The sequence below is a fragment of the Artemia sp. Qi Xiang Cuo genome, chromosome 10, assembly GCF_049724085.1.
Source record: "Artemia sp. Qi Xiang Cuo chromosome 10, ASM4972408v1, whole genome shotgun sequence".
Classification (NCBI taxonomy): domain Eukaryota; kingdom Metazoa; phylum Arthropoda; class Branchiopoda; order Anostraca; family Artemiidae; genus Artemia; species Artemia sp. Qi Xiang Cuo.
The window spans coordinates 55,537,008-55,560,827 of record NC_142803.1 but is presented as its reverse complement, the minus strand read 5'-3'; the positions used below and the strand labels follow the sequence as shown (position 1 = coordinate 55,560,827).

The 23,820-nt window shown below is 34.2% G+C and overlaps 2 protein-coding genes across 3 annotated transcripts; both read right to left on the bottom strand.

Moving 5' to 3' along the window:
- Positions 1-1,082: 1,082 nt before the first annotated feature.
- On the bottom strand, positions 1,083-2,710 carry LOC148947912 (uncharacterized). Its single transcript, XM_089095136.1, has one exon. The coding sequence runs from the start codon at positions 2,708-2,710 to the stop codon at positions 1,169-1,171; it is 1,542 nt and encodes a 513-aa protein (XP_088951262.1). The 3' UTR covers positions 1,083-1,168.
- On the bottom strand, positions 2,654-22,817 carry LOC148947911 (transcription and mRNA export factor ENY2-like). Of its 2 annotated transcripts, none has more exons than XM_089095138.1 (4): positions 22,752-22,817; positions 13,522-13,587; positions 5,798-5,943; positions 2,654-2,792 (listed from the first exon to the last, which is right to left on the bottom strand). In XM_089095138.1, exons 1-4 carry the CDS (start codon positions 22,760-22,762, stop codon positions 2,716-2,718), a joined length of 300 nt encoding a protein of 99 aa, XP_088951264.1. In that variant the 5' UTR covers positions 22,763-22,817; the 3' UTR covers positions 2,654-2,715. The 2 variants fall into 2 exon arrangements, with proteins under 2 accessions (XP_088951264.1, XP_088951263.1); XM_089095137.1 differs by lacking the exon at positions 22,752-22,817 and adding an exon at positions 22,580-22,676.
- Positions 22,818-23,820: the final 1,003 nt, after the last annotated feature.

Sequence of the window (23,820 nt, the reverse complement as noted above, 5' to 3'; positions counted from 1 at the left end):
TTATTCATATTTTAATTTTATTTTTGTTGGTTAGTTTTTTCACATTGACTCTCCGCGTTTTGTTTTTGTTTCTTTGTGCCAATTAGCGACTGACTCGCATTTGGTTGTTAGGTTTTAATTCTTCTACTTTTAGCTTTTATTGAATTTAATTCATCTTTTGATTTTCTTTTTGCTGGTTTGCTTTTTCACATTGACTCTACACGTTTTTTTTTTGTTTCTTTGTGCCAATTAGTGTTTGACTGGCATTTGGTTGTTCGGTACTTGGTTTTAATTCTTCTACTTTTAGCTTTTATTGAATTTTATTCATCTTTTAATTTTATTTTTGTTGGTTAGTTTTTTCACATTGACTCTCCGCGTTTTGTTTTTGTTTCTTTGTGCCAATTGGTGACTGACTCGCATTTGGTTGTTAGGTTTTTGGTTTTAATTCTTCTACTTTTAGCTTTTATTGAATTTAATTCATCTTTTAATTTTGTTTTTGCCGGCTTGTTTTTTCACATTGACTCTACACGTTTTTTTTTTAGTTGTACCAATTAGTGAGTGACTCGCATTTGATTGTTGGGTATTTGGTTTTAATTCTTCTAGTTTTGGCGTTTATTGAATTTTATTCATCTTTAAAAAACATTTTTATTAAGTTTTTATTGGTTTGTTTTTTCACATTGACTCTCCACGTTTTTTTTTTGTTTCTTTGTGCCAATTAGTGATTGACTGGCATTTGGTTGTTCGGTATTTGGTTTTAATTCTTCTACTTTTAGCTTTTATTGAATTTTATTCATCTTTTAATTTTATTTTTGTTGGTTCGTTTTTTCACATCGACTCCGCGTTTTTTTTTTTGTTTCTTCGTCTGTTTTTGGCATTTCCTTAAAAAAATTTTGTTCGTGCTGAAGAAGAGAGGCAGTTATCCTTTCGGAATATTTGTTTTACGTTTGTTCAGCATTCACGTATGGCTTTAAAAAAAACTATTTTTGATTGTTTTTTCTTTATATTAGGACAGGCCAATGTGGTTCAAGAAATTATCATAGTCCTTGCATAATTTATTCGCCAGGAAAACAAATTTTCGTCCCTTCAAGAGAGTTAAACCACCGTTATTAATTTATTTATTTTATTAATTTATTGATAATTAATTTATTGAATGCTTATATCACTAAAACAAATACATAGTTTGCATAATTTATTCATCATCAAAACGAATTTTCTTCCCTTCAAAAGAGTTAAGCATAATTTCTTTTTGTTTTCGCTTCGCTGCCCAGCTTGGATGTAAATTCTCTTCCACTTGAACCCCAACAGGCTTCTCAATTTTTCTAAACTTTTCAGTTTTTACTCCCTTACTTTTATCTCGAAAATTCTTAAGCTTAAAATCGTTCCTTCCATCAAGCGTAACAAAAGTCGAATCAGGTTTTTTACTACTCCGACGGTCTACGTCAAATCGATTCACGATAGATTTTTTGCCAGGTGTAGGAGCTTCAGTATCATTATCCACGCTTCCGCCAAGGAAAAACGCATCTGTTGGGACATGGTTCTCCCTTTCACTAAGCCCTACGCCCTTTTTACTTACTATATCATCAATAGTGTCACTATGAAGCTCATCTAAATGCAAGCGTTTTACCGTAAGAGCGCCTTCACTGCGCTCAATAACGGAGTCTTTTGACAAAAGTGATTTCCAGTCAATATTTGTTTTGTCATTACGAGGTGTCTTCTTCTTAATTAGTTTTGCTTTAACAGAATTTTTAAGAATCTCTAATTTCGACTGAAAGCCAATATCACTTTCATCAGAGCCACTAGCAATGTTCTCACATTTCTTTGAAGAATCTTCAACATCAGAATAACTTATTTCAGAGGGCGGTTTGCGAACATAAAGCCCGGCTTCAACTGTTTCCTCGTTACTGCTTGTATCATCACCTTCAGAATCTCCTGAATTTTCAGCATCAGAGTGACTTGTTTCAGATGGCGGCTTGCGAACAAAAAGACCGGCTTCAATTGCTTCCTCGCCACTGCTTACATCATAAGCATCGCTAGCATCCCCCTTACTCTCATTTTTATTTTCTTTTCTGAACTTTATATGCTTTTCAGAAGCGTTTATTTTATCAAGATGGTTTTGTGATGTCAGCTTTATTTTCGGAATCATTTTTTCAATACTTATATTATTGATCAGGTTTTCACTATTTGCATTATTTTCGTTCTTTCCTTTTTTCTTGGAGTAACGAACTCCCAAGGCCTTAACAAGCATAAGAACGCGTTCTTTTTTCACGTTATACCATTCATAAAACAAAGTGACTTTACTCTGAACAAATTTATGTGCAGAAAGCCTCGCCAGAGCCCTCTGTTCGGTCGACATTAATTGCATTTGCTTTTGCAATTCCGATGGCGTTAGCTTTGAACAAAGCGCAAATTTAGAGACTAAGTCTGGATGCACCTTTTTCATCACTTGAAGCTCTTCAACTAATCTTTCAGCACGTCGGTGGTACTTCCCTGCGTCTGCCCCTTTTTTAGAACGCCATTTTGGCAAAGTCTTAGACACTTTGTTAATTACCCATAAGCGAGCTCTATTCACATCTTTTCTCATATTAACTATATAACAATTCACATCTAACTTAGTCAATTCATTTAGGACAATTTCCTTAACATTGTCTTTTTTATTTAAATTACAAGATGGTGCAGGTGGCAAATCGTCAAGAGGAGACCCAGACGCGGCAGCTACATCATCCGTAGTCATTATCCCTATGCACTCGTTTGCTCGATTAAAAAGGCTTTGATCTTATCCAACAGTTCACGCTTGACAGAATCGGGAATACTCGCTAAAATACAAATTCAAGAATAAAAACCAGCCCGAATATATATTTACAGTAACAGTTAGGCATTCAAAGTCTTAGATAAGTCCAAGGTTGATAAATATGGTATTGGAAAAAAACCTTTATCAGGTTACCAAAAACAAGATCGGTTAAATCGGGAAATATTAGTGATTCATCTGCATATTCGCGGCGCAACCAAATTCGCACAATTTTTACGGTGAGAATTAGAGTGACGGTAAAAACGAAGGTAAAAGGGTGAGCCTGCGATTTAGGAACAGAGAGGGAGGGTGGGGATTAAAATCAAAAAAATCTAATTGTCACAGCAAAATTTGCAACGTTGTATAACGATAATGTCAAACACCACTTACTTTATTTGAATAGAACATCCAAATTCAAAATAAAGAAAAAAAAACATACTTGGTCTACCTAAAAGACTTTAGACCCCCCCCCCTTTGAAAGAGAATTTTAAATTAAAAATGATAGTTTGACGTGATTAAAATTTTATGACTTGGTTGTTTGGGACACACTTCGAAAACCTCAAACAGCTCTCTGCATAACTGCACAAGAGGGCAGTCTAAGCTAGACCCCCCTCTTGTGCAGTTGAATGTCTCATTTTCTGAATTTAATGCCTGTTATGGATTGTGACTTAATTTTATCTATATTAATAAATCCTTTAAATTTAATTTAATTATCGTTCTATCCAATATAATTAATTAATAAAATCAACTTACAGCATAAACTAAAATGATTAAATTAAATAATTACGCATCAATTAAATTCTGGATCGCTGCCAGGTTCTTCACATAATAAATGGCCCTTTAAATTCATTTGGTAGTTTGAGGGTGTGTTTCTCAAATCAATTACCCTTAACTACTTGTCATTATTTCTAGCCTAAAATGGCAGGCAACAAGAAATTTAGGCGCTAAAATGCTTATTTTGCATAAAAAGGGCTAGTATTTCAAGCCGTTCTGCATTATTGGCAATACAGATTGCTTATATTTTTTTCTTAATTGTTATTGTTGTTGACTTGGATACTAACAAATAATGTTGTTGATACTAGCAAATAATGAATCCTCATTAATTATAATTCAATTGTGGAACACACATTGAGCCTTGATGTTATTCAGTTGTAGGTGTTTTTTATCCATTGAACTTAAGTTTATCTATATTAGACACATGCTTCGAAGTTAATTTAAATATTGTTTAAGCCACAAGTTAATTAATAGAACTGAATTATAACTTGAATCGAAATAATTAAATTTAAATTACGTCATAACTTAATGTCATCTAGATTTGACTTAGCCAATAAATTTAATTTAAATATTAATCTATACCAAACCATTAAGTTCAATTTGAATTATATCCATTGAACCACTAAGCCCTTAATTAAATTAAGGAGTATGGTCAATTTTTTACAGGAAAACAGCCCTTTAAATTATTAAGCAATTCGAGTCTGAATCTTAACCAATTCGAAATACTAAATGTTTCACTTTAAAAATATTGTGTTTTTTTATTCGTCTTCACAAAGGAATATAGATTTTACATATCCTTCGAATTTAACTTAGAGACTAGTCTATACAAGAAAATGAATTAAATCAAATTCAGGGTCGCTAAAAAAAAAATTCACTTTCTTTAATGATTGTGGCTTTTTTACTTTTTTGGAACTTGATGCTTTCTCAACTGGCTTAAATTAAAATAATTAAACTCAAATTGAATATAATTCACGGCGGTTATCTAATTGCAGGGTTCGGACAGGTCGGATAGTTTCAAATTATAGGCTCTGTCCTATTTTTATAGGATTTCCCGGGCCAAAATATAGGATTCGGAAGTCCTCGGGATCAGAGGTGTGGTAAATGGCGTGAAATGCCTGGTCACGTAAATTCGTCATTGCTTGATGAGGGCCAATATCGAACAGGTATCTGCAACTCTTTCATGCCAGTGTTGTTGGTTGTCTCGTCATATTCTAGTACAAAATATGACTGAATGTCCTTCACAAGCATTTGCTTACAGTATGGATCCAGCGCATCAGTGATCAGATACGTGAGTTTCTTCGCACATAGGGATATTCCATCGGGGATCTTACCCGGGAACATCGCATGGAAGGTTGCGACAATATGGTCTAAAGAGTTACCAGATATGGAACTCTGTACCGTCTAAAGTGCCCATATCAACTCAGCTTTATAAGCGGCATCACGCTCACAAAACATGTTTGTACCAACTAATGGTTTATCCTTGGTTGTTTCATTAACTCGAGATTGTCCGGTCAGGTGAAGCTGTAGTGGATGTAGTTGAGTAGTAACTGCGGCTTTGTGTTCTGCAGATTGTATATGTTGGTTTAGCTGCGCACTTGGTAGGCCCCATACGAAATTACCAAGCATCACCTACAAAATAGCATCCCGCGATTAAAAGGCCATAAAATGAAAAAATGTGGATATGTCCGAAACTGAGCCGTATTCGCATCAGCCTTTTATAGCGCTCGTTCAGCCAGGAAATGCATAAGCCACAAGAAAGAACTCCAGTCTCATTAAGCAGAGACTGCTAGTCTATATACTGATCTTTGCTCATTTCGGACAGGCCCAACACGACAAAAACAAAACATAGGCTACTAAGTCAGCACAACAGCCTAGCCCAGGCAGAAGCAGCTTACTAAGCCCAACACAAAGCATTAGTTAATTTCAAACAGGTCAACAGCTGTAATTAATTACCGATCTACAACGAAAGACACCACAGGGTACAAGCAGTCAAAAGCAAAGAAAAGCACATCTTGGCTTACCTAACGAGCACTGAAAATTGCAAATCATGAGCAATGTTCTTAGCACTCTTCAGCCGAAAATATAGGAATAACAGGATTTTAGCCAAAATATAGGCATTTTATTGGAATGCATTAAAATATAGGAATTTATAGGCGAGTCTGAACCCTGCATTGTGATAGAATATTTTGCACTTCGCAAGATTTAGTCTGATGATCCATCTACAAAAAAAGGTCAAAAATAACTTAAGAAAACAATCACCTCTAGCTTCTTTCGTAATTTCCCCAATCAAAGAGTCGACAGTGACGTTATCTACACCAGTCTTCTGTATCTTCTCCCTGCAGAGGAGTTTCATGCGATCACGCCAGCCACACTCGATCAATCTAGATCTCAACAGGTCTTTGAGTCTGCAATAACAGACACATTAGTTTCATTGCTAATCCAGATAACTCGATTATTCTAGATACCTCAATCTGGATCAATCTAGATAACTAGATCAATCTAGATCTCAACAGGTGTCTAAAACAGCAACCACAGACACATCATCTTTATCAATTTTAACACTAATTTAGATCCGTCTAGAAAACTCAGTCTTGATCAATTTAGATCTCAACCAGTCTCTCAGTCTCTTAGTCTGCAACGACAGGTACATTAATTCTATCATCAATCTCGACAAATCGTTCAATCTATATAACTCAAAAAATTCATATAACTCGATCTCTATTAATCACACATTTAGTTTTATCATTAATTTTATATTGATCAATCTAGATAGCTCAATCTTGATCTCAACAGGTCTTTGAGTCTAAAACCAGAGACACATTAATGGTAATCAATCTAAAAAACTCAATCTCGATCAATCCAGATCTCAACGGGTCTTTAAGTCTGCAACAACAGACACATTATTTTATCAGTAATCTTGATCAATCTAGACAACTCGTTCGATCTTAACTCGATCAACCCCGATAACTCAGACTTGATCAATCTTGATCTCAACAGATCTTTGATTCTGCAACCATAGATGTATTAATTTTATCATCAATCTAGATCAATCTATATCTCAACCGGTCTTTGAGTCTGCAATAAGATACACATTAATTTTACGATCAATATCGATCAAACACTAAATCACCATGACATCTTGGTGCTTTGTCAGAATTTTTTTCCTGGTAGGGGAGGGAGTCAAACGATAAAAAAAATCAATTAAAGGCCAATGTTTTTTGAGGGGATCCATTAGCCAAATTTCCCTTGTCCCCCACCCATCTGCAAATAGGAGTTCCATAGATTCTTTTCGAATTATCAAACATGGAATATAAGTGTTTTTCTTTTTTTAATAAAAGTGAAACTACCATTAGAAGAAAATACATTATTCTATATGAGGGAGGGAAGATGCCCCCCCCCGCCAAGCCCTCTCATGACTTGGTTAAAGATTGAATTGCACTTTATAAGAGTGCAATCAACACCATTAATGTGCTGACACTTTAAGATACAGAGAAGAATACTTAGGGACAGCGGTCACCTCATATTTAGGACGGTTTTGTTCTTTTCAAGATTCGATGCCACTTTTTACTTCCATTAAATAAAAGAACATAGGAAAAAAGCTACCCCAACTTAGCCCTCTTTCTTTTTGCTAAAGTTTAGCTTTGGCATTTCAAAAAAAATAAAAAGGAAATTGGGACGGAGGATAACAACAATTATTTCTCATATTTTTTTGTTTATTCTAAAGGGGGGGGGGGCTGTTTTCACAACAGGAGTCAACAGTTCATTGAAGAAGTATTGTTCCTAGGGGAAATTCCTCAGCGTCTTCCCCCTCTTTGCAGGTAAGCATATGGATATAACCTTCCACTTCACACTCAAAGCACTCGTGTACAAAGAGATGAGTTCATCTATTTGAGGGTTATGAAAACCCTACAGTCCAAGTTAAGGTCAATAGAGGTGACGGTTGACTCTTTCAGGTAATTGCTGATTTCCTTCGTCATAAGTCAATCAGAGTTGTCCTTGATAGTTTAACTTCGAAGGAACAACCTTTGCTATTTGTTTTGCCCCAAGGAGACATTTTATATCTAACTCTCCTGCTGGTGTTTGTAAATGATCCGGCAGGATAGTTTTGTGGAAAGAAATCTCACAATTATGCTTATCCTAAGACAAATCAAGTTGGAATTCTTAATCACATTCCGAATCGCATGGCTATTCAAATTAAACCCTTTTGTACCTTCAGGCTGACCGGGTAATGATTAGGGACTGGGGAGATAATTTGAAAAATAAACTTAAATTTAATTAAATCATTTTTCATGAAATCAAATTTAATAGTTGAAACTAAATTTATTCAAATTCATATTTAGAAATTGCAATTAAAAATCTTAAATTATATCTAAGCAAAACCAGATTTACTGATTTCTAAATGACGATCATCTGCATCTCCTAATCTGTCTCCATCTGCTCCTGATCCAGATTTCAAGTCAATAAAAAAGTCGAAACCGTGACCGTGATTTCTTGTCAGATATTACGTGGGCTGAACACCTTGGTAAAAGGCGATCAGCCTGCTCCAGATACCTAAGAATGGGTTAATCTGTTCCTCAACTGTTAACATCTTGCGTTAAGCCCTTTATTGAGTAGACCTGAGGTATTCTTGCGAGGTGCCCTCCATAAACCATATTGCTCCTCTTTGGCAAATCCTAAGTCAAGTAATCAGAGCAACAAAATCTAGTAAATATGCCACTACCCATTATAGGAGTGCCTTGACGTGGCGTAAACGCTTATGCCTTGCAGAACGAATCTGATTAAATCTATGGCCATAGTAGGCGTACTGTTCATCACATCTACCTGCAGTAAAGAACTCCCACCAGGAATATATAAAAGAGAACTTTGTTCAACATACTGTTGTCATAAGGAATGGCCACCCTGAAGATATTGCACCTCCCCTCGCGCCAAAAAACGAGATACCAGTACAGCTGTACGATGCACTATATTGTAAGTTATTGTGAATATTTGGCAGGAATGAATATGATAGCAAAATAGCCCCAAAATTTCTCACAGTGACAAGTATTTTTTTTTCAAGAGCCCAAAAAAGGAAAGAACTCCTTCCAGCATTGATACTACCCCATTTAATATTGGATCAGGACATACCCTTACATGATCGTTCAGCAATAAGGAAAAACAGTACAAAATCCACGGATCAGCCAAGAGTGGGTGAGGTTGTGATTTACAAGAGCAGATTTTGAAAAAAAAAATACAAAATTATGTTAAAAGAAAAATGACAACTCAATATTGATCAGGGCTCGTCAGAAAGGTACCACAATCCTATGTATAATGCAGTAGAATTGTTCAACGTAACAATAATAAAATGAGTATGTCTCTTGTTGCAGACTCAAAGACCTGCTGAGATTCACACACCAACTTGTTCACACACTAACATTGTCCACACTAACTTTATGAGTTTATTTCTCCATTTTTACGCAGTTATTTTTGTGTAATAAAATTATTTCTTGGTGAAATAAGGGATTATCAAATTGGAGTATTTGTATTTCAGTGTCTGAATGGTCTTGCACCGGATGTTTTTTATGAATATTTTTAAGCCTAATTCGTTTTATCACGATTATTCGACTAGGAGTGCGGATAGTCTTGCATATGAACCACGGAACCCAACGAGAGCAAGTCAAGTGGCCAGACACATGGGCCCGTCAGTTCGTAATTCGTTCGCAGATTCTGTTCGTCCAGCTGAAAGTGTGCCGCAACTTAAAACCTGTATTAAAAATAATTTCTTTTCAGGAATTTGGTTGTGTTAAAGATTCGAGAGAAGGCTTTTTTTTTTTTTTTGTAGATATTTTATTTTTTTATATTTTTTGGCATTATATATTTATAATTATTTTAATTTATTATTATTTTTAAACCCTTTTTTTGTTTTATTTGGTGTGTTGTATTGGCATGCATGATATCCAACCGGTCGCTTTTTAAAGCAAATTCTTGCTTTAGTGCGACGTGTTGTCACATTGAGTTTTTTTTTTTTTAATAAAAATGTATGAACCTGAACCTGAACCTGTAAATTAGCTTGAAATGTTATTTGGCAAGGAATAATTCAGATGGAAATTTGAAGTCCAGGTACTATATTTAAGTAGCGAAAAAATTTGCACCACAGCTTTAGTGCTGATTTCTGCCAATTTATGGGAGAGGCATCATAAACCATAAGACACTGTTCATGGCAGGGAGGTCAAATCCACAAAAAAGAGTTTGATAAGGAGTTTTAACATTCCAATCTAGTTTACACAAAAATACCTACATAAAAATGGAACATAAACTTAGAAAAATTAGTGTGAAGTAATGAAGTATAAGTTAGCACCTTCAGGCTAAGCGATCTGACAGGAGAAGAAATCTCGACTGCAAGGCAAAAAAAAAACATGCAGCATTTCATTCAGTGTGGAATTGAATTTCCATCGTGTTGGTTCTTTAGCATAAGATCAGGTTAGTAAACTGCATTGTTCGATATCAGTTTATTAAATACAAAAAAATAAGATCTTTTAACCGAAAGTAAGGAGCGACATTAAAACTTAAAACGAACAGAAATTATTCCATATATGAAACGGGCTGTCCCCTCCTCAACCCCTTGCTCTTTACGCTAAAGTTTTTTATTGTTTAAAAAAACAAAGTTGTGAGACAGAGTCAAACTTTAGCGTAAAGATCGAGGGGTTGAGGGGGAGGCAGCCCCTTTCATATATGGAATAATTTTTGTTCGTTTTAAGTTTTAATGTCGTTCCTTACTTTCAGTTAAAAAACTTGTTTTTTTATTTAATTTCTTATCATTTTTGAATTAATGCAGATATAGAATTTGACTTATCGTACATGAATAATTAAAATGAAATTTGCATAATAATTATGCTTTTTTGGCTAAAAGGCTGTCTCAAAATTTTAATCGGACGATTTTGAGAAAAAAAGGGGCGGGGCAGTAAACATCCATCCATAATCTTTCTACTGGCAAGAAAATAAAAAAATACACATTTTTGAAGATAGGAGCTTGAAACCTCTACAGTAGTGTTCTCTCATGCGCTGAATCTGATGGTGTGATTTTAATTAAGATTCTATGACTTTTAGGGGGTCCCCCTTTCTCCGAAAATAAGGCAAATTTTCTCAGGCTTTTAATTTTTGATGGGTAAGGCTAAACTTGACGAAACTTGTAAATTCAAAATCAGCATAAAAATCTGATTCTTGTGATGTATCTATTGGTATCAAAATTACGTTTTTTAGAGTTTCAGTTACCATTGAGCCAGGCCACTTCTTCGCCTCCTTCATGGAAAATTCTCTTCTCCCATGGAAAGATCCTCCCACGTAACCCCGCCCCCGGACCCCCCCCCGAAAAAATTCCCCCAGCAAACGTCTGTATACTTCGCAATAACCTATACTATATATAAACAATGAGCAAAGTTCACAACTTGTAACCCTTCCCCGGGGGACTGTGGGGAACTAAGTCGTCCTTAATTCCCCATGGTTAAAAGATTTTTTCGACTATGCTGAATAAAATGGCTATCTTAAAATTTTGATCTGGTGATTTTGCGAAAAAAAATGAGCGTGGGAGGGGGCCTAGTTGCCCGTCTAATTTTTTGGGTCACTTAAAAAGCGCACTAAAAGTTTTAATTTCCGTTCGAATGAGCCCTCTCACGAAATTCTAGGACCACTGGGTCGATACAATCACCCCTAAAAAAAAAAAAACACACATCCATGATCTTTCTTCTGGCAAAAATTACAAAATTCCACATTTTATCAGATAGGAGCTTGGAATCCCTAAAGTAGGGTTCATTGTCATTCATTGATATGCTGAATCTGATTATGTGATTTTCATTAAAATCCTATGACTTTAGGGGGTCTTTTCCCCCTTTTTTTCGAAAATCAGCCAAATTTTCTCAGGCACGTAGCTTTTGATAGGTAAAACTAAACTTAATGAAACATATATAGTTGGAATCAGCAACTAAACATATATAGTTGGAATCTAAAAAACTCCGTTTTTTAGAGTTTCAGTTACTATTGAGCTGGGTTGCTCCTTACTTACAGTTCATTTACACGAATTGTTTGATATTTATCTTTTTATCTTGTCAGTCAATAAATATCTTATTGTTATCTTATATATATTATCATCTTATCAGTTTGATAATAAATTAGAGGCTTTGTCTATTACTTTTGTTGATTAAAAGATTTAAGAGAGAAAAACAGATTTAATTCAAATAAAGCAGTGGAACAACAACAACAAAAAATAAAACAACAAAACTGTAAATAATAATAAATCTGAATATATCAGCTCCATGTCCAGAAGTCTTTTTCAATGAATAAAAACTTTAAGAGAAAGAAACTTTTTTTTTTTTTAAATAAAACCATCTATAAAACGACCACTAACACATAATAGAAAAAAAGAGAAAACGACCACAAAATAAACAAATAAAAAAACTCAATAACTTCAACCCCAATAAATATTTGTTTATTTTGAGGTTGTTTATTCTTTTTTTTCTATTGTGTGTTAGTGGTCGTTTTATAGATGGTTTTATTTTAAAAAAATAAGTTTCTTTTTCCCAATAGTGTTCTTTTCCTTTGAAAAATACTCCTGGACAAGGAGCCAAAATATTCAGATGTTTTCTTTTTTGTATTTTGTTACACTGCTTTATATAGGTTAAACCCGATTTTCTCCCTTAAATTTCTTGTAAATGGAAAAGCAGTGTGGTCTAAGAAACTATTCATTAAAAGATGAATATGGAGGGCTAGAAAGCCGTTTCACCGTCCCTGGTCTGTTCTGGTCAGTAGCCACTTGAATATGGTCGCCTTTGGAAGAAGGTTCATTGAGTAATGAATACAGGGCAGTGATGCAGCAATCCCAAATCGCATGCTGTTTATCCAAGCCTATGATTTATGGTAAAAATCAGGTATTTAGTCTTAAAGGCTGTTACACTGGACAGTTGAATGAAAGACATTTAAATGTTTTGGAATAGTCTGCTCAGTAGCTTCAAGCTTTAAACACAAAGTGAAATAATCAGAAACCTGCTTAGAAATCTTAGAAATCAGAAATCTGCTTAGTTTCAGAAGATGTTTTGTTTAATTAATTTTTCTAATTTAATTTTGCTATGAATATTTCCGGTTCAGGTTAGTAACACTGTCCTATTATTGAAAAACGTTTCAAATCTTGTCGAATTAGTGCTGAAGCGCCAAATATTCTTCTGTCACTAGTCCTTTATTGGCTTTTGGGAGGTACCTCAAATTCCATTTGATTTAAAGTGCGTTCAGGACAAATATACCACTTTTTTCACTCTTATTTACTTTTGCTACAAATCAGGACTAAGATGAATTCTATATTTAAAGTTTTTTTGGTTATACTTTTATCTAAAAACGTAATCTGTCTAAAATTTACATTTTACAGAAAACATGACCTTTGATTGTTGAACTAAAAAGAGCTTGAAACTAGGAGCTAACAAAGAGCTTGTAATTAAGAAACCAACTAAAAAATATAAATCAGAAACCAACAAATAATAAGAAACCAGCAAAAATCTTTTGTGTGAATACAAAAGGAGACTGTTTTTGGACTCCAAGTGCTGTTTTTCCTAAGATAAAGAAACAGATTTTACAAAGATGTAGCAAACTGATACATAAATGCAAAAGGCAGCTTGAAAAAAAAGGTGCATTTTCAGCCCCCCCCCCCTCTTCCCATCATGCAGGGGTATAAAGACAAAGTAATTCACGAAATTCTCAGCTTAAGCTGACTTATTATTCATTATCACCATATCCCTTCTTGTGTAAGCAATGATTTGAAAGCATATGCTCCATCCAGTGTAGAGCTTGAAAGTCTTTTTTTTAAAATCTATTCTCATTTTAAAAGTTAATTTTAGCTAAGACTTACCTTTTTGAAATTGTATAGTTTTTCCAGTGACATACAAGATTAGGATACAAATCAAGGCGTTAAGGAAGCATTGAAAAATTACTGCTACTATTATAAGTTTTACTAAAATATAGCTTACCTATCCTTTTCTCCTTGCTCTACTAATTTCTGATTCAACACTGTCTGCGCCTTTAACTTCAAGTCACTAAAAAAAGAAAATGTTATTTCTCTTTCTTTATTTCAATTTTTCTTTGGAAGGAGTAAAGAAACATTTTCCTGGGGAAAAACAAAGACTGGATAAAACTTAATTTCATCAAATTTCTTTTTCTTCTTCTGATTGGAACTAACCACTAACTAGCCATGGGGGAGGATTTTCCATGGGGGGGGGGGTAAACATTGGCCACCAATCTTTACAATCCAAGACATTAGGCAGGCATGCAAACCCTCTGAGATTTTCACAGGTATGCTCCCTTCTCTGATCTTAGTACCAAAGTAGTTGGTTCCTAGCTATGCTGGAAGTTTATGGGGCAAGTAATTTGGACCAAGAGGACAAACAATATGGATTTTAGAGGTGAATGCTACTTCTGAGCAACAGCCACCTTTCATGATAAAGCTTCTAGATTCAATTAAAATTTGCTTGGTAGGCTCCTACAACTAAGTAGACAATAATCAAAACATTTTGGATCATTGTCCTTTGTAATCCATGCATTATCAGGGTTCAAAGTTTCTTCTCGTTTTTTGCAATTTCTCCTGTATCTTGGGAGAGCTACAGCCATGCAAATAGTTTCTAACACTTATAGATAGTATTACAATCTTATGATGTAGTTTAACAATTATCTGTAGCTTTTTTCAGAATTGCTTAGTAAAAGGTATAGAATAAGATTTTTTCTATCAAGGATGGATATAGATGTGAAAAAGACAGTCAATCACAGTTTTTGATTTAATAGACAAAAAGATAGTTTGGAGTTTTCAATTGATTGGAAGCTACACAGCAACAAAAAAGGTTGATTATTTCATTTTCAACCCCCCAACTTTATGAAAAAAACAGATGTGTACAATGCTCTGGAACTAGTAACTAAGAATTACTTAGAATTAGAGTTGAATCTACCTCTTTAAAGTGACAACATAGATGAAAATATCAAAATATATGGGTGAAAATTAAAATCAGGATAATGAATAAAATAAAAAGAGAAATCTCATATTTTTAAATTGTATTTGAAAATCTTTATCAGCAGAAGGAAAAGAGAGAAAAGCAACCACAATAAAACAAACTACTAAAAAACTAACATATTTGTTTTTCAAAAGAGATATAAAATTAGAATTTACTGTCCTAGGAATAATTTAGAGGCATAATTTATGTTTTAGATACATTCCAAAAAGCTTCTTTCATCTAATTCAACTACTTTTCAAAGAAACGAAAAGCTCCTTGTCTTTATTTTTGCTAAAAAAAACTCATTTGGCCTTGCTTTGGCAACATACTGTTGCAGCAACTTTAGGTTGAGTTTGTTGACAAAAGTGAGCAACTTTAGGTTGAGTTTGCTGACAAAAGTGAGCAACTTTAGGTTGAGTTTGTTGACAAAAGTGAGCAAATTTAGGTTGAGTTTGTGACAAATAAACACTTCTTTATTTACACAAAACGCACCATATTTATATTTTCAGAGAATTTTACAAGTTGAAGTAAAAGTGTTGACAACATTCAAAATATTCAGAAAATTTTGAAGTATGCATATCAAAAATATTCTTTAGAACAAGAAGTTTATGTTCCCCTTTTTAGTTCATTAGTAAAATATGGTTTCTAAATGTTTTTTATATAGTATTTATTTAACTCTTTTTGGTTATAAATTGTGTAATTGACCCTACTTAGTTCTTCAGTCCATAACATTAAAACTACATTAAAATTAATAAAACTACATATTAAAACTACAAAACATTAAACCATTTCATACAAGAAACATTTACAGGAAATATAAAAAGAAAAGCATTTTGTGAATCTGGGCAAGATACTTAACCTTTTATCAGGCTGACCTGAGACAACCCTAAAATTGCAAGGACAATTCTCCCAACACTGATTGTCATTCTGTCAATCATTGTAAATTTTAACATTTATAGAGCACTACACTTAAAAAGAGGACAAATAATCTTTCCTTTTTAATTTTCATTAATCTCTAGTATTTTCATTAATTAATTTGATTTTAGTCAATTTTCATTAATCTAGTAGATTCGATGGCAGTTCATATTTTTTTGGATTTTGTGCAAATCGCGGATATTGGCGAATAACTCGCTTTTATGGTTGTTAGGTATTTGGTTTTAATTCTTTTAATTTTTGGCTTTGATTGAATTTTTTTCATCCTTGAAGTTTTTGGTTTTTTCTTTGGTTTTTTTTTTGGTTCTTTTCACATTGACTCTCTGCGTTTTTTTTGTTTTTTTTTCTCTCTCTTCGGCACTTTCCTTGGATACATCGTTTCGTTTCGCGCTGAAGAAGAGAGGCGTATAAAAACCCCATTTTTGCTCGTTTTTCTTTCTTTAGTAGATTACTGTTATGAAACAACACAGATGCATCCAGTGGCAAGATTTGCCACTTGTTTTCTCTGCTCCTACATGAAAATAGCTTAAAGCAGGTTTTCAAACCTACCTGGGCTCCCTTAAAATGTTTAATTGTATGGTGCCTCCCTTTGATTTTAGAAAATAATACAGACACAAACATTTTAAGTTCTTCTAAATCTATTAAGATTAGATCTTAAAAACAAGGAAAACAAATAATAAATTTATATTATCTTTTAATGAGATCAATGTGCTTGCCTATAATTAGCACAAAGTTTGTCAAAACTTGATGTTGATGAAGAGATGACTGCACAAGCTCTTTTTCTACAACCAAATGAAACCAATATTTTTATTTAATTTCAGCTAGTGCAGAAAATCCTGTTTTTTTTTGCATAAACAAGATTTTACAAATGGTATCAATGATTTATAAGCTTTATTTGACAAAATATTGTATTCACTCTTGATATCTAGCCAAAATTGAATGAGAGATGTATTTTTTAACAATTATCACAGGCTAATTCAGTCAAGTTTCAGTCTTATTACTAGCTAACTCAAATTCGTCATCTTCTTTGTTGACAAATGGATTCAGCATCCATGCATATTTTGTAAAATCAAGATCATCAAAAATTTGAGGAATTAATTAGCATAGTATCCATGTGTTTGACAAATGGATTATTCTTTTCTTTTCTTCTGTATTATCTTGGGTGTATGTATTTAAAGGTTAAAACTTGATAAATTTATTTTTTCTAAATTTGCCTTCCATACCTCGAATTTTCTATGAATGAGTTGCAACAGAATGCAACATATGTATTTTTGGCCTACTGATTAATGAATATACTGATTTATTGAAACAGCTTAATTCTCCTAAAATATCCCCAAAAAATATCAGCTTAATAATTAAACTACCACCCCTCAACATATTTATTTCTTCATTTTAATTTTCTTTGATAAAAATTGCAATTTACACTTTGAGTTCATGTATCCTCCAAATCACTTTGACATGAGATAGCCAGCATTCTTCACAATAGGACAAAAGGGAGGTGTAAGTAGATCCCATATTGTCACACAACTTTGTAAATAATCTGACTTATAATTAACTGTTTTTTATGTAGTTTATAGATATTGTTAGTTTTATCAAAATGCCCTAAATTTCTTCACTCATACTTTTTGATACAACAGCTGCTCTGTGGAGCATGCTGTCTGTCTAGAGAACATGGATGTTTTCATTTTAATTAGTGCTAGAAGGTCAGTTTTGTGTCATTGACTTTGCACCATCTCTACAAAGTCATGCGTCATTTTTCCAAAATATGCCTTTCTCACTAAAAGAAGTGTCAATTATATTCTAATTTTGACTAGATGTGGTTTTGCAAGAGATGAGTTTGCAAAAAAATGTATCTTCAGTTATATTGTTATCTTCAACACATCAAAAATATCCTAATTGTAAGGTGAATTTAATAGTGTGTATCTAAGATATAGAAATTATTTGATTGTCCCTGAACAGAGTATTCAGCAGCAGTGCAAAAGGATTAAGATATTTTGTGTGATTCCATAGTTCTAATTTGATTTGATTTTTTGCCAATCCTGGCAAATGTTTGCCCCTCCCCTTAAATTAATACATGCCTCCCTAGGGAGGCATGCCTTCCAGTTAGGAAAACACTGGCTTAAAGGCAAGAATGCTTTTCCAAGTACTTTTGTTGTGAGTTAATTATTATCCTTAGATTGTGGCTAAATTGTAAGATAATTAAGTATTTTTGGGATTCCTATATCAGAATATTAAAGTGTAAGGTAAAGCAACACTGTATACAAACTTTGAGCCAAATTAGATGAGAGGAAGGGGTCAAAATAAGCATCTAAAATTTTAGCAATCAACAGACAGACAGAGAAAGCAAGTTAAGTAAAATGTTGTAATAAAATTTATCAAGTTTATTTTTACCCATCAAAACTAGAAGTCCAGGAAAATACATTCAATCTAAGACAAGTGCTGGAAGCAAAATAATTGTCTTGGAATAGACTAGAATTTAAGGATTACTTCTGTTTAGATTGAAATGTCAAACAAAAGTTTTCCAGTGAATTTCTAGTGGGCCTTATAATTAAGTTACAAGGGATGTTTTTTAAGTAAGTACCATTTTGCAATTCTGCCACCACAGCACTATGGTTGGCATTCTGCAAATATGTGCTGGTTACCTACATCTCTTGTCTATGCACTGACGCCATTACAGTCTGATTCTTTATTGTATACATTGTTTACTGAGTGTTTAAGATGCCTCCAACAATTGTGAGTCCTGCCGATTGTGATGTACAGTCTGTTATATGATTTCTTAGTGCTAAAGGCGTAAAACCAATAAATATTCATCATGAGATCTGTGAAGTTTACAGACAAAATATTATGAGCAATGGAATGGTAAGGAAATGGGCAAGAGCATTTAAAGATGGCTGCACAAATGTGCATGATGAAGAATGGAGTGGGTGTCCTTTGGTCTTTAATGAAGATTTGGTGCAGAAAGTGGAACAAAAGGTAAGAGAAAACAGACACTTTACAATTTCATCAATGTGCAACTGGTTTCCTCAATATTCTTGTAGTGTTTTGTATTGCATTGTGACTGAGAACTTGAATCACTGGAAATTGTGTTCACACTGGGTTCCAAAACTGTTAATGGATTTGCACAAAACCCAATGTTTAGGCAGTGCATTGACTTTCCTTGAGCAGTACCACAATGAAGGTGAAGATTTTTAAGACCAAATTGTTACTGGTGATGAAACATGGGTGGCCTATGTCACACCAGAATCAAAACAACAATCCATGGAATTGCAAAATTCATCATCACCCAAAAAAGTGAAGTTTAAGCAAACAATTCCTGCCTGGAAAATCATGTGCACAGTTTTTTTTGACAAAAAAGGAGTATTGCTAGTGGAGTTTCTGCCTCGTAATGAGACAATCAATGCACCATCTTATTGTGACCCATTGAACAATCTGCATCATGCAATCCAGAACAAAAGATGTGGCAAGTTGAGTAAGGGTATTATTTTGCAGCATGACAATGCCCATCCACATGTGGCTAATTGGACCAAAGATCTCATCAAATCTTTTAAATGGGAAACTCTAGATCATCCTTGATACAGGCCTGATCTGGCATCCAGCAACTACCAGTTGTTCCTGAAGAAACACCTGGGTGGTCAGCATCTTTAAGACAATAACAAAGTCAAAACAGTTGTGATACAGTGGTTAACAAGTCAGGTGGCAGAATTTTATGAGGAGAGTATTCAAAAACTGGTGCTGTGTTATGACAAGTGCCTCAATATTCATGTATATTATGAAGAAAAGTAGATTAAGGTACAGGCTTCCATGTAAAAATAAAATGATTGCAATATCTTTGCATGTCTTTTTTTAATTCCCAAATGGTACTTACTTAAAAAACATGCCCTATAATAAGAGCATAAAAAAGGCATCAAATGACATTTTTACTATCATTTTAGCTAAATTATAGTGCCACCTATAAATTTACCAGATTGCCAAATATCATCCTTGTAGGCCAGCCATCTAGGGCTAAACAAAAACCAGGACATCCCTAAATGGGGTGGGAGGATGTTGCAAGCAAAGAATAAAGGGAAATGGGAACTTCTTGGGAGGGTGTAAAGTGAGATTTTGAATAGACTGATATGGAGAAGCATGCACAGCTGTGTTGTCCTCAGATTGCTTGGTGTTGCAATGTTGTTGGTAATAGGAGTAGGCCTATGCTATATATAGCCTACAAGTTTGCTGATTTTGCAACTTTGTACTAGCCTATTGCCTATTTTTCATCTTAGGCTATGTCTCAACAATTGATTAAAATTTGCCAATGCAGCAATTTAAATATTTGGAAAGGGTGTACAAAGACAAATTCAGTGTTTTTTTTTTTACCTTCAACCTAGTTAAGTAAGGAAGAATAGGCCTACTTATCCCTAGATATAGGCTATTCTAAAGTTTTAGAAGGCATGATATAATGTGACAATTCACTTATTTTACTACGTATTCAATGAGCAATCCCTGAAATATGGTATATTTTGCTGTTATGCCTGCAGATTACAACTCCCAAATCTAAACATAAATCCCACCTTCTTCTTCTATTTCACAGCAGGTGGGCTTTTCACTTGATACTATTTAGCCCTATTTCTTTTGCTTCACTTTGTGGGCTACAGAGCTACTGGCTTTGTTGTCTCTTATTAATTAGATATTCTCAGATATCTTTCAGTAGATCTTTCAACTCAAGGAGTTCAAATATAAGATGATATATATTGATTTCTGTGCTCTGTGTGCAGGTATAGTTGGCTAGGCTCTTGGCTGATAGTGAGATTTTGTGGTGTTTGAAGCACTTTAACAATTTACAATGCAAGGTATGCTGTGCAGATGTCAGCACATTACATTCAAATAGGCAGTGGTCAATTGTTTCATTATTCATAATACAATACCTGCAAAGAAGACAAGGGAACTGAACCACTTGAATTAGGAAACTGATACAAGAATGCAAGAAAATTTAGTCCATTTGTTCCAGAACAAATCTTATGATAAATTTTAGAAAAATACTTATTGGGAAACGGGGAAAGAGTAGGATTTTTCTTATTAAACATAATATCTGATAGTCTCCATTGGCAAATATCCCTAATGGGGATTGGTCTCCCACTTGACTGGTCAATATTTATCGCATTTTTTGCTATTTCATCAACTTTGTGATTACCCCTTAGGCTAGATTTTCCAATATTGTACTATAGATCAACTCCAATGCCAGCTGAAGCAAGATTATCTATAACACTGATAGAATGACAAGTGTCACTATCTCGCTATAACTGAGGAGCTGAGAACAGTAATTAAAGGCTTGATAGAGAGTCAGAATACACTACAATATCACTTGAATTAGCAATCAAAGGTTTATTTTCCATAAGGTGTTCTAATGCCATGATTATGGCATTTAACTCTGCAGACATTATAGATACACTATTATACAATCTCTCACCCATTGCAATTTTCAGGTGAGGAAGGAAAGCACCACTTGCTACCTTCTCATTCATTTTGGACCGATCAACAAAGATTTAAAAATGGTTTTTATAAGTAATTGTAATACGTTCAGCGATTTTTTTCTTGAGAATATGGATGGGGGTCAAATGTTTATTCGACTTTGAAAAATCAATATTTACTTTGGGAGTTGAGCATTTCAATGGAGCGGATTGGGGGATAATGTACACTAGACTTTGCGGTTACAGGAAACTTTTTCTGAATGTTGGTATACTTATATGTAATACCTTCATAAATGGCTGGATTTCTCAACCAATTATGCAGAGTGTGTGAGCTATTTGATTAAATTTTTCTAAGATATTTTATCAAAAGAAAGCTACCTCTCTTCCTTATTGTTGTTAATCCACTCTCCATAAGAAGAAACTTGGTGCTTGTGGGTTTCCTAAGACCAAATATGAGATGTATTATATCGTTTTGTATTGTTTCAATTTTTTGTATCTGGGTCTTTGCACATGCACCATAGATGATGAGCCCATAGTCAATATGGGGTCTTATATGTGATTTATAAAACTGGAGTAAGGTTTTCTCCTTACTGCCCCAGGGTGTGGAAAGAAGTCTTTTTAGTATATTTGCTTTTCTATAGCATTTTATATTGTGTTTGAAATGTGGAGGTGGAAATTAAGTTTTTGGTCAAACATGAGACCTAGGTAATTAATATGATTATCTTCTGGAATTGTTGTTTTATTTAGAGTTAGTTTTGCATTAACATGGTTTTGCTTCCTGTGAAATTGGATTATTTTTGACTTGGTAGGTGCAATGGGTAAATCTGAATGTTGAGAGAATTTTTCAAATTGGAAAAGTGATTTTTGCAGCTTTGACTGTGCAATCTCAAAGGTGTTGCCAGATGACCATAGCACCAGATCATCAGCATATTTTAGATTTGTGTGGGGGAGGTTCATGTCCCAGAGATATAGGGCAAAGAGGAGGCAGCTGAGGACTGCTCCCTGAGGAAGGCCTTTGGTTATTGTCTTTTGGAGTGAAGAGGCTGAACCTACACAAACAATGAAACTTTGCAATTCTATGAAAGATTTTATAAAAGATACTAGCTTGGGGGGTAGTCCAAGGTTTGCAAGTTTATTTAAAAGGATTTGGTGGTTCACATTGTCATATGCCCCTTCAAAATCTATGAAAGCTGCAACTAGGACATTATTTTTTGAGAATGATTCATTTATTGGATTTGTTAACAATATGAAAGCATCTGTTGAGGAATGGTGGGTAAATTTCTACCAAATCATATTATTGACTTATGCATAAAGTGAATATACCACTTGATCTGTTTTAGGCTAGGCCTATATGCTGATTACAACTATAGTAATTATTTCTATCAGAAATGAATTTCAGCCCCTGCCCCCCTATATGTGCCAATTCAGGGTATATATTTCTACAACCTAACCTAACCCTGAATTGGAATATATAGGGGGGGGGGCTGAAATTCATTTCCAATAGAAATGATTATTATATTTGTAATCAGCATAAAAAAAGGCATCAAATGGTGCATTCACTTAATTCCTAACTCAATAATATGGTTTGGTAGAAATTCACTGAATGGTGTTTCCTGAAACCAGTTTGAGTTTGAGGGATCATAGGCCTATTATTTTTTTCAACAAACCAGAGGAATTGGTAATAAATCATTTTCTCCATTATTTTCCCCATCACAGGAGTAATCATTATGGGCCTATAAGACTCAGGGTTATTTTTCTATAGGATTGGTAGGAGGGACGAACATTTCCAGATATTGGGGAACATAGATGAAGCCAAAGCATGATTATAACAACACCTACTCTGAATTCATGGCTTTTTTAATCTTTTCCTCATTTAAAGCAGTGTTGCCAGAAAGTGAAACAAAAAACAAGCCCGAGCCTTTGAAAAACACGCTAAAATACGCCTGTCCCTTTCGAAACCAAGACTGCCACCATGGTCAGCTCCTAAATTGCTAAAATTGCCCAAAATTGTTCGCTTCATATTAATTTTCGGTGCTGAAGTCCCAAAAAATTTGCACGTGTCGCGGCTTCCGCCGCGACACGCGCATGACCCAAAAAGTGTAGTTGGATTATTTTTAGATTTTTTTTTTTTATCCGGTGATTTCAAAGTTAGCACTAATCTTTTGAAACGAACACGGCAAAAAGATGGTCCTGGTTAAATCAAACTTCACACAAATCTTTCGAAACAAATACGAGAAAATGCGGTTCACACTTTTTGTTAATTTCTTAGCCTTTTACAAATCCTCATCATTTTGTCCATGACAAATAACAAAATTGTATTACGAAATTGCTACAAATTGGAGCACATGCTACAGTGCTACACATGATGAAATAGTGCTAAAATAGTTCTTTCGTGCTAAAGTCAGAAAACGGTTTGCCCCTAATCTAAGCGGGCGTTCAGACGCTGGATTCTGTCTCAGACTCTGCCCTAGTTTCCTGCTTAGAATGGTTGAAAGTCCAAGGTATTTTCAGAAATAGGATACTCACAATCCTAATTGTCACCTAAATAGGTGTTTTCAGTTCTGAAAATGTTGCTTAATAGTTCCTATTTTCAGCTTTCAACCATTCTGAGCGGGAAACACTAGTCTATACACTGCACTAGTCTATACTAGTAACAACCACAAGCCGAAGACATACAATATCGTTGTTTTATTATCGCATAAAAATATTTGGTACAGCTGCAGTACTTTATTTAAAGATAACTTTATAATTAAAGTAAGGCCTGAAAAAGAAACGTGAGAATGGGGTTAATGCAAAAGTCTTCATAATCCAAAAATGAAATAATACGGGCAACTAATAACCGATCATTAAGAAATTAGAAGAAAAGGGCAGGGCACGGCTAACTGAGAGACCACCTACGACAAATCAA

Bases quoted from the DNA above. Each gene is read 5' to 3' on its own strand.
- LOC148947912 (XM_089095136.1), bottom strand. From the start codon at position 2,710: ATGACTACGGATGATGTAGCTGCCGCGTCTGGGTCTCCTCTTGACGAT.
- LOC148947911 (XM_089095137.1), bottom strand. From the start codon at position 22,638: ATGATTACTCCTGTGATGGGGAAAATAATGGAGAAAATGATTTATTAC. The intron at 13,588-22,579 runs GTTTGTTGAAAA...TTCTTTTTTTAG, and splicing joins ATTTATTACCAATTCCTCTG to TGACTTGAAGTTAAAGGCGC. The intron at 5,944-13,521 runs GTAAGCTATATT...CTGTTATTGCAG, and splicing joins GAGCAAGGAGAAAAGGATAG to ACTCAAAGACCTGTTGAGAT.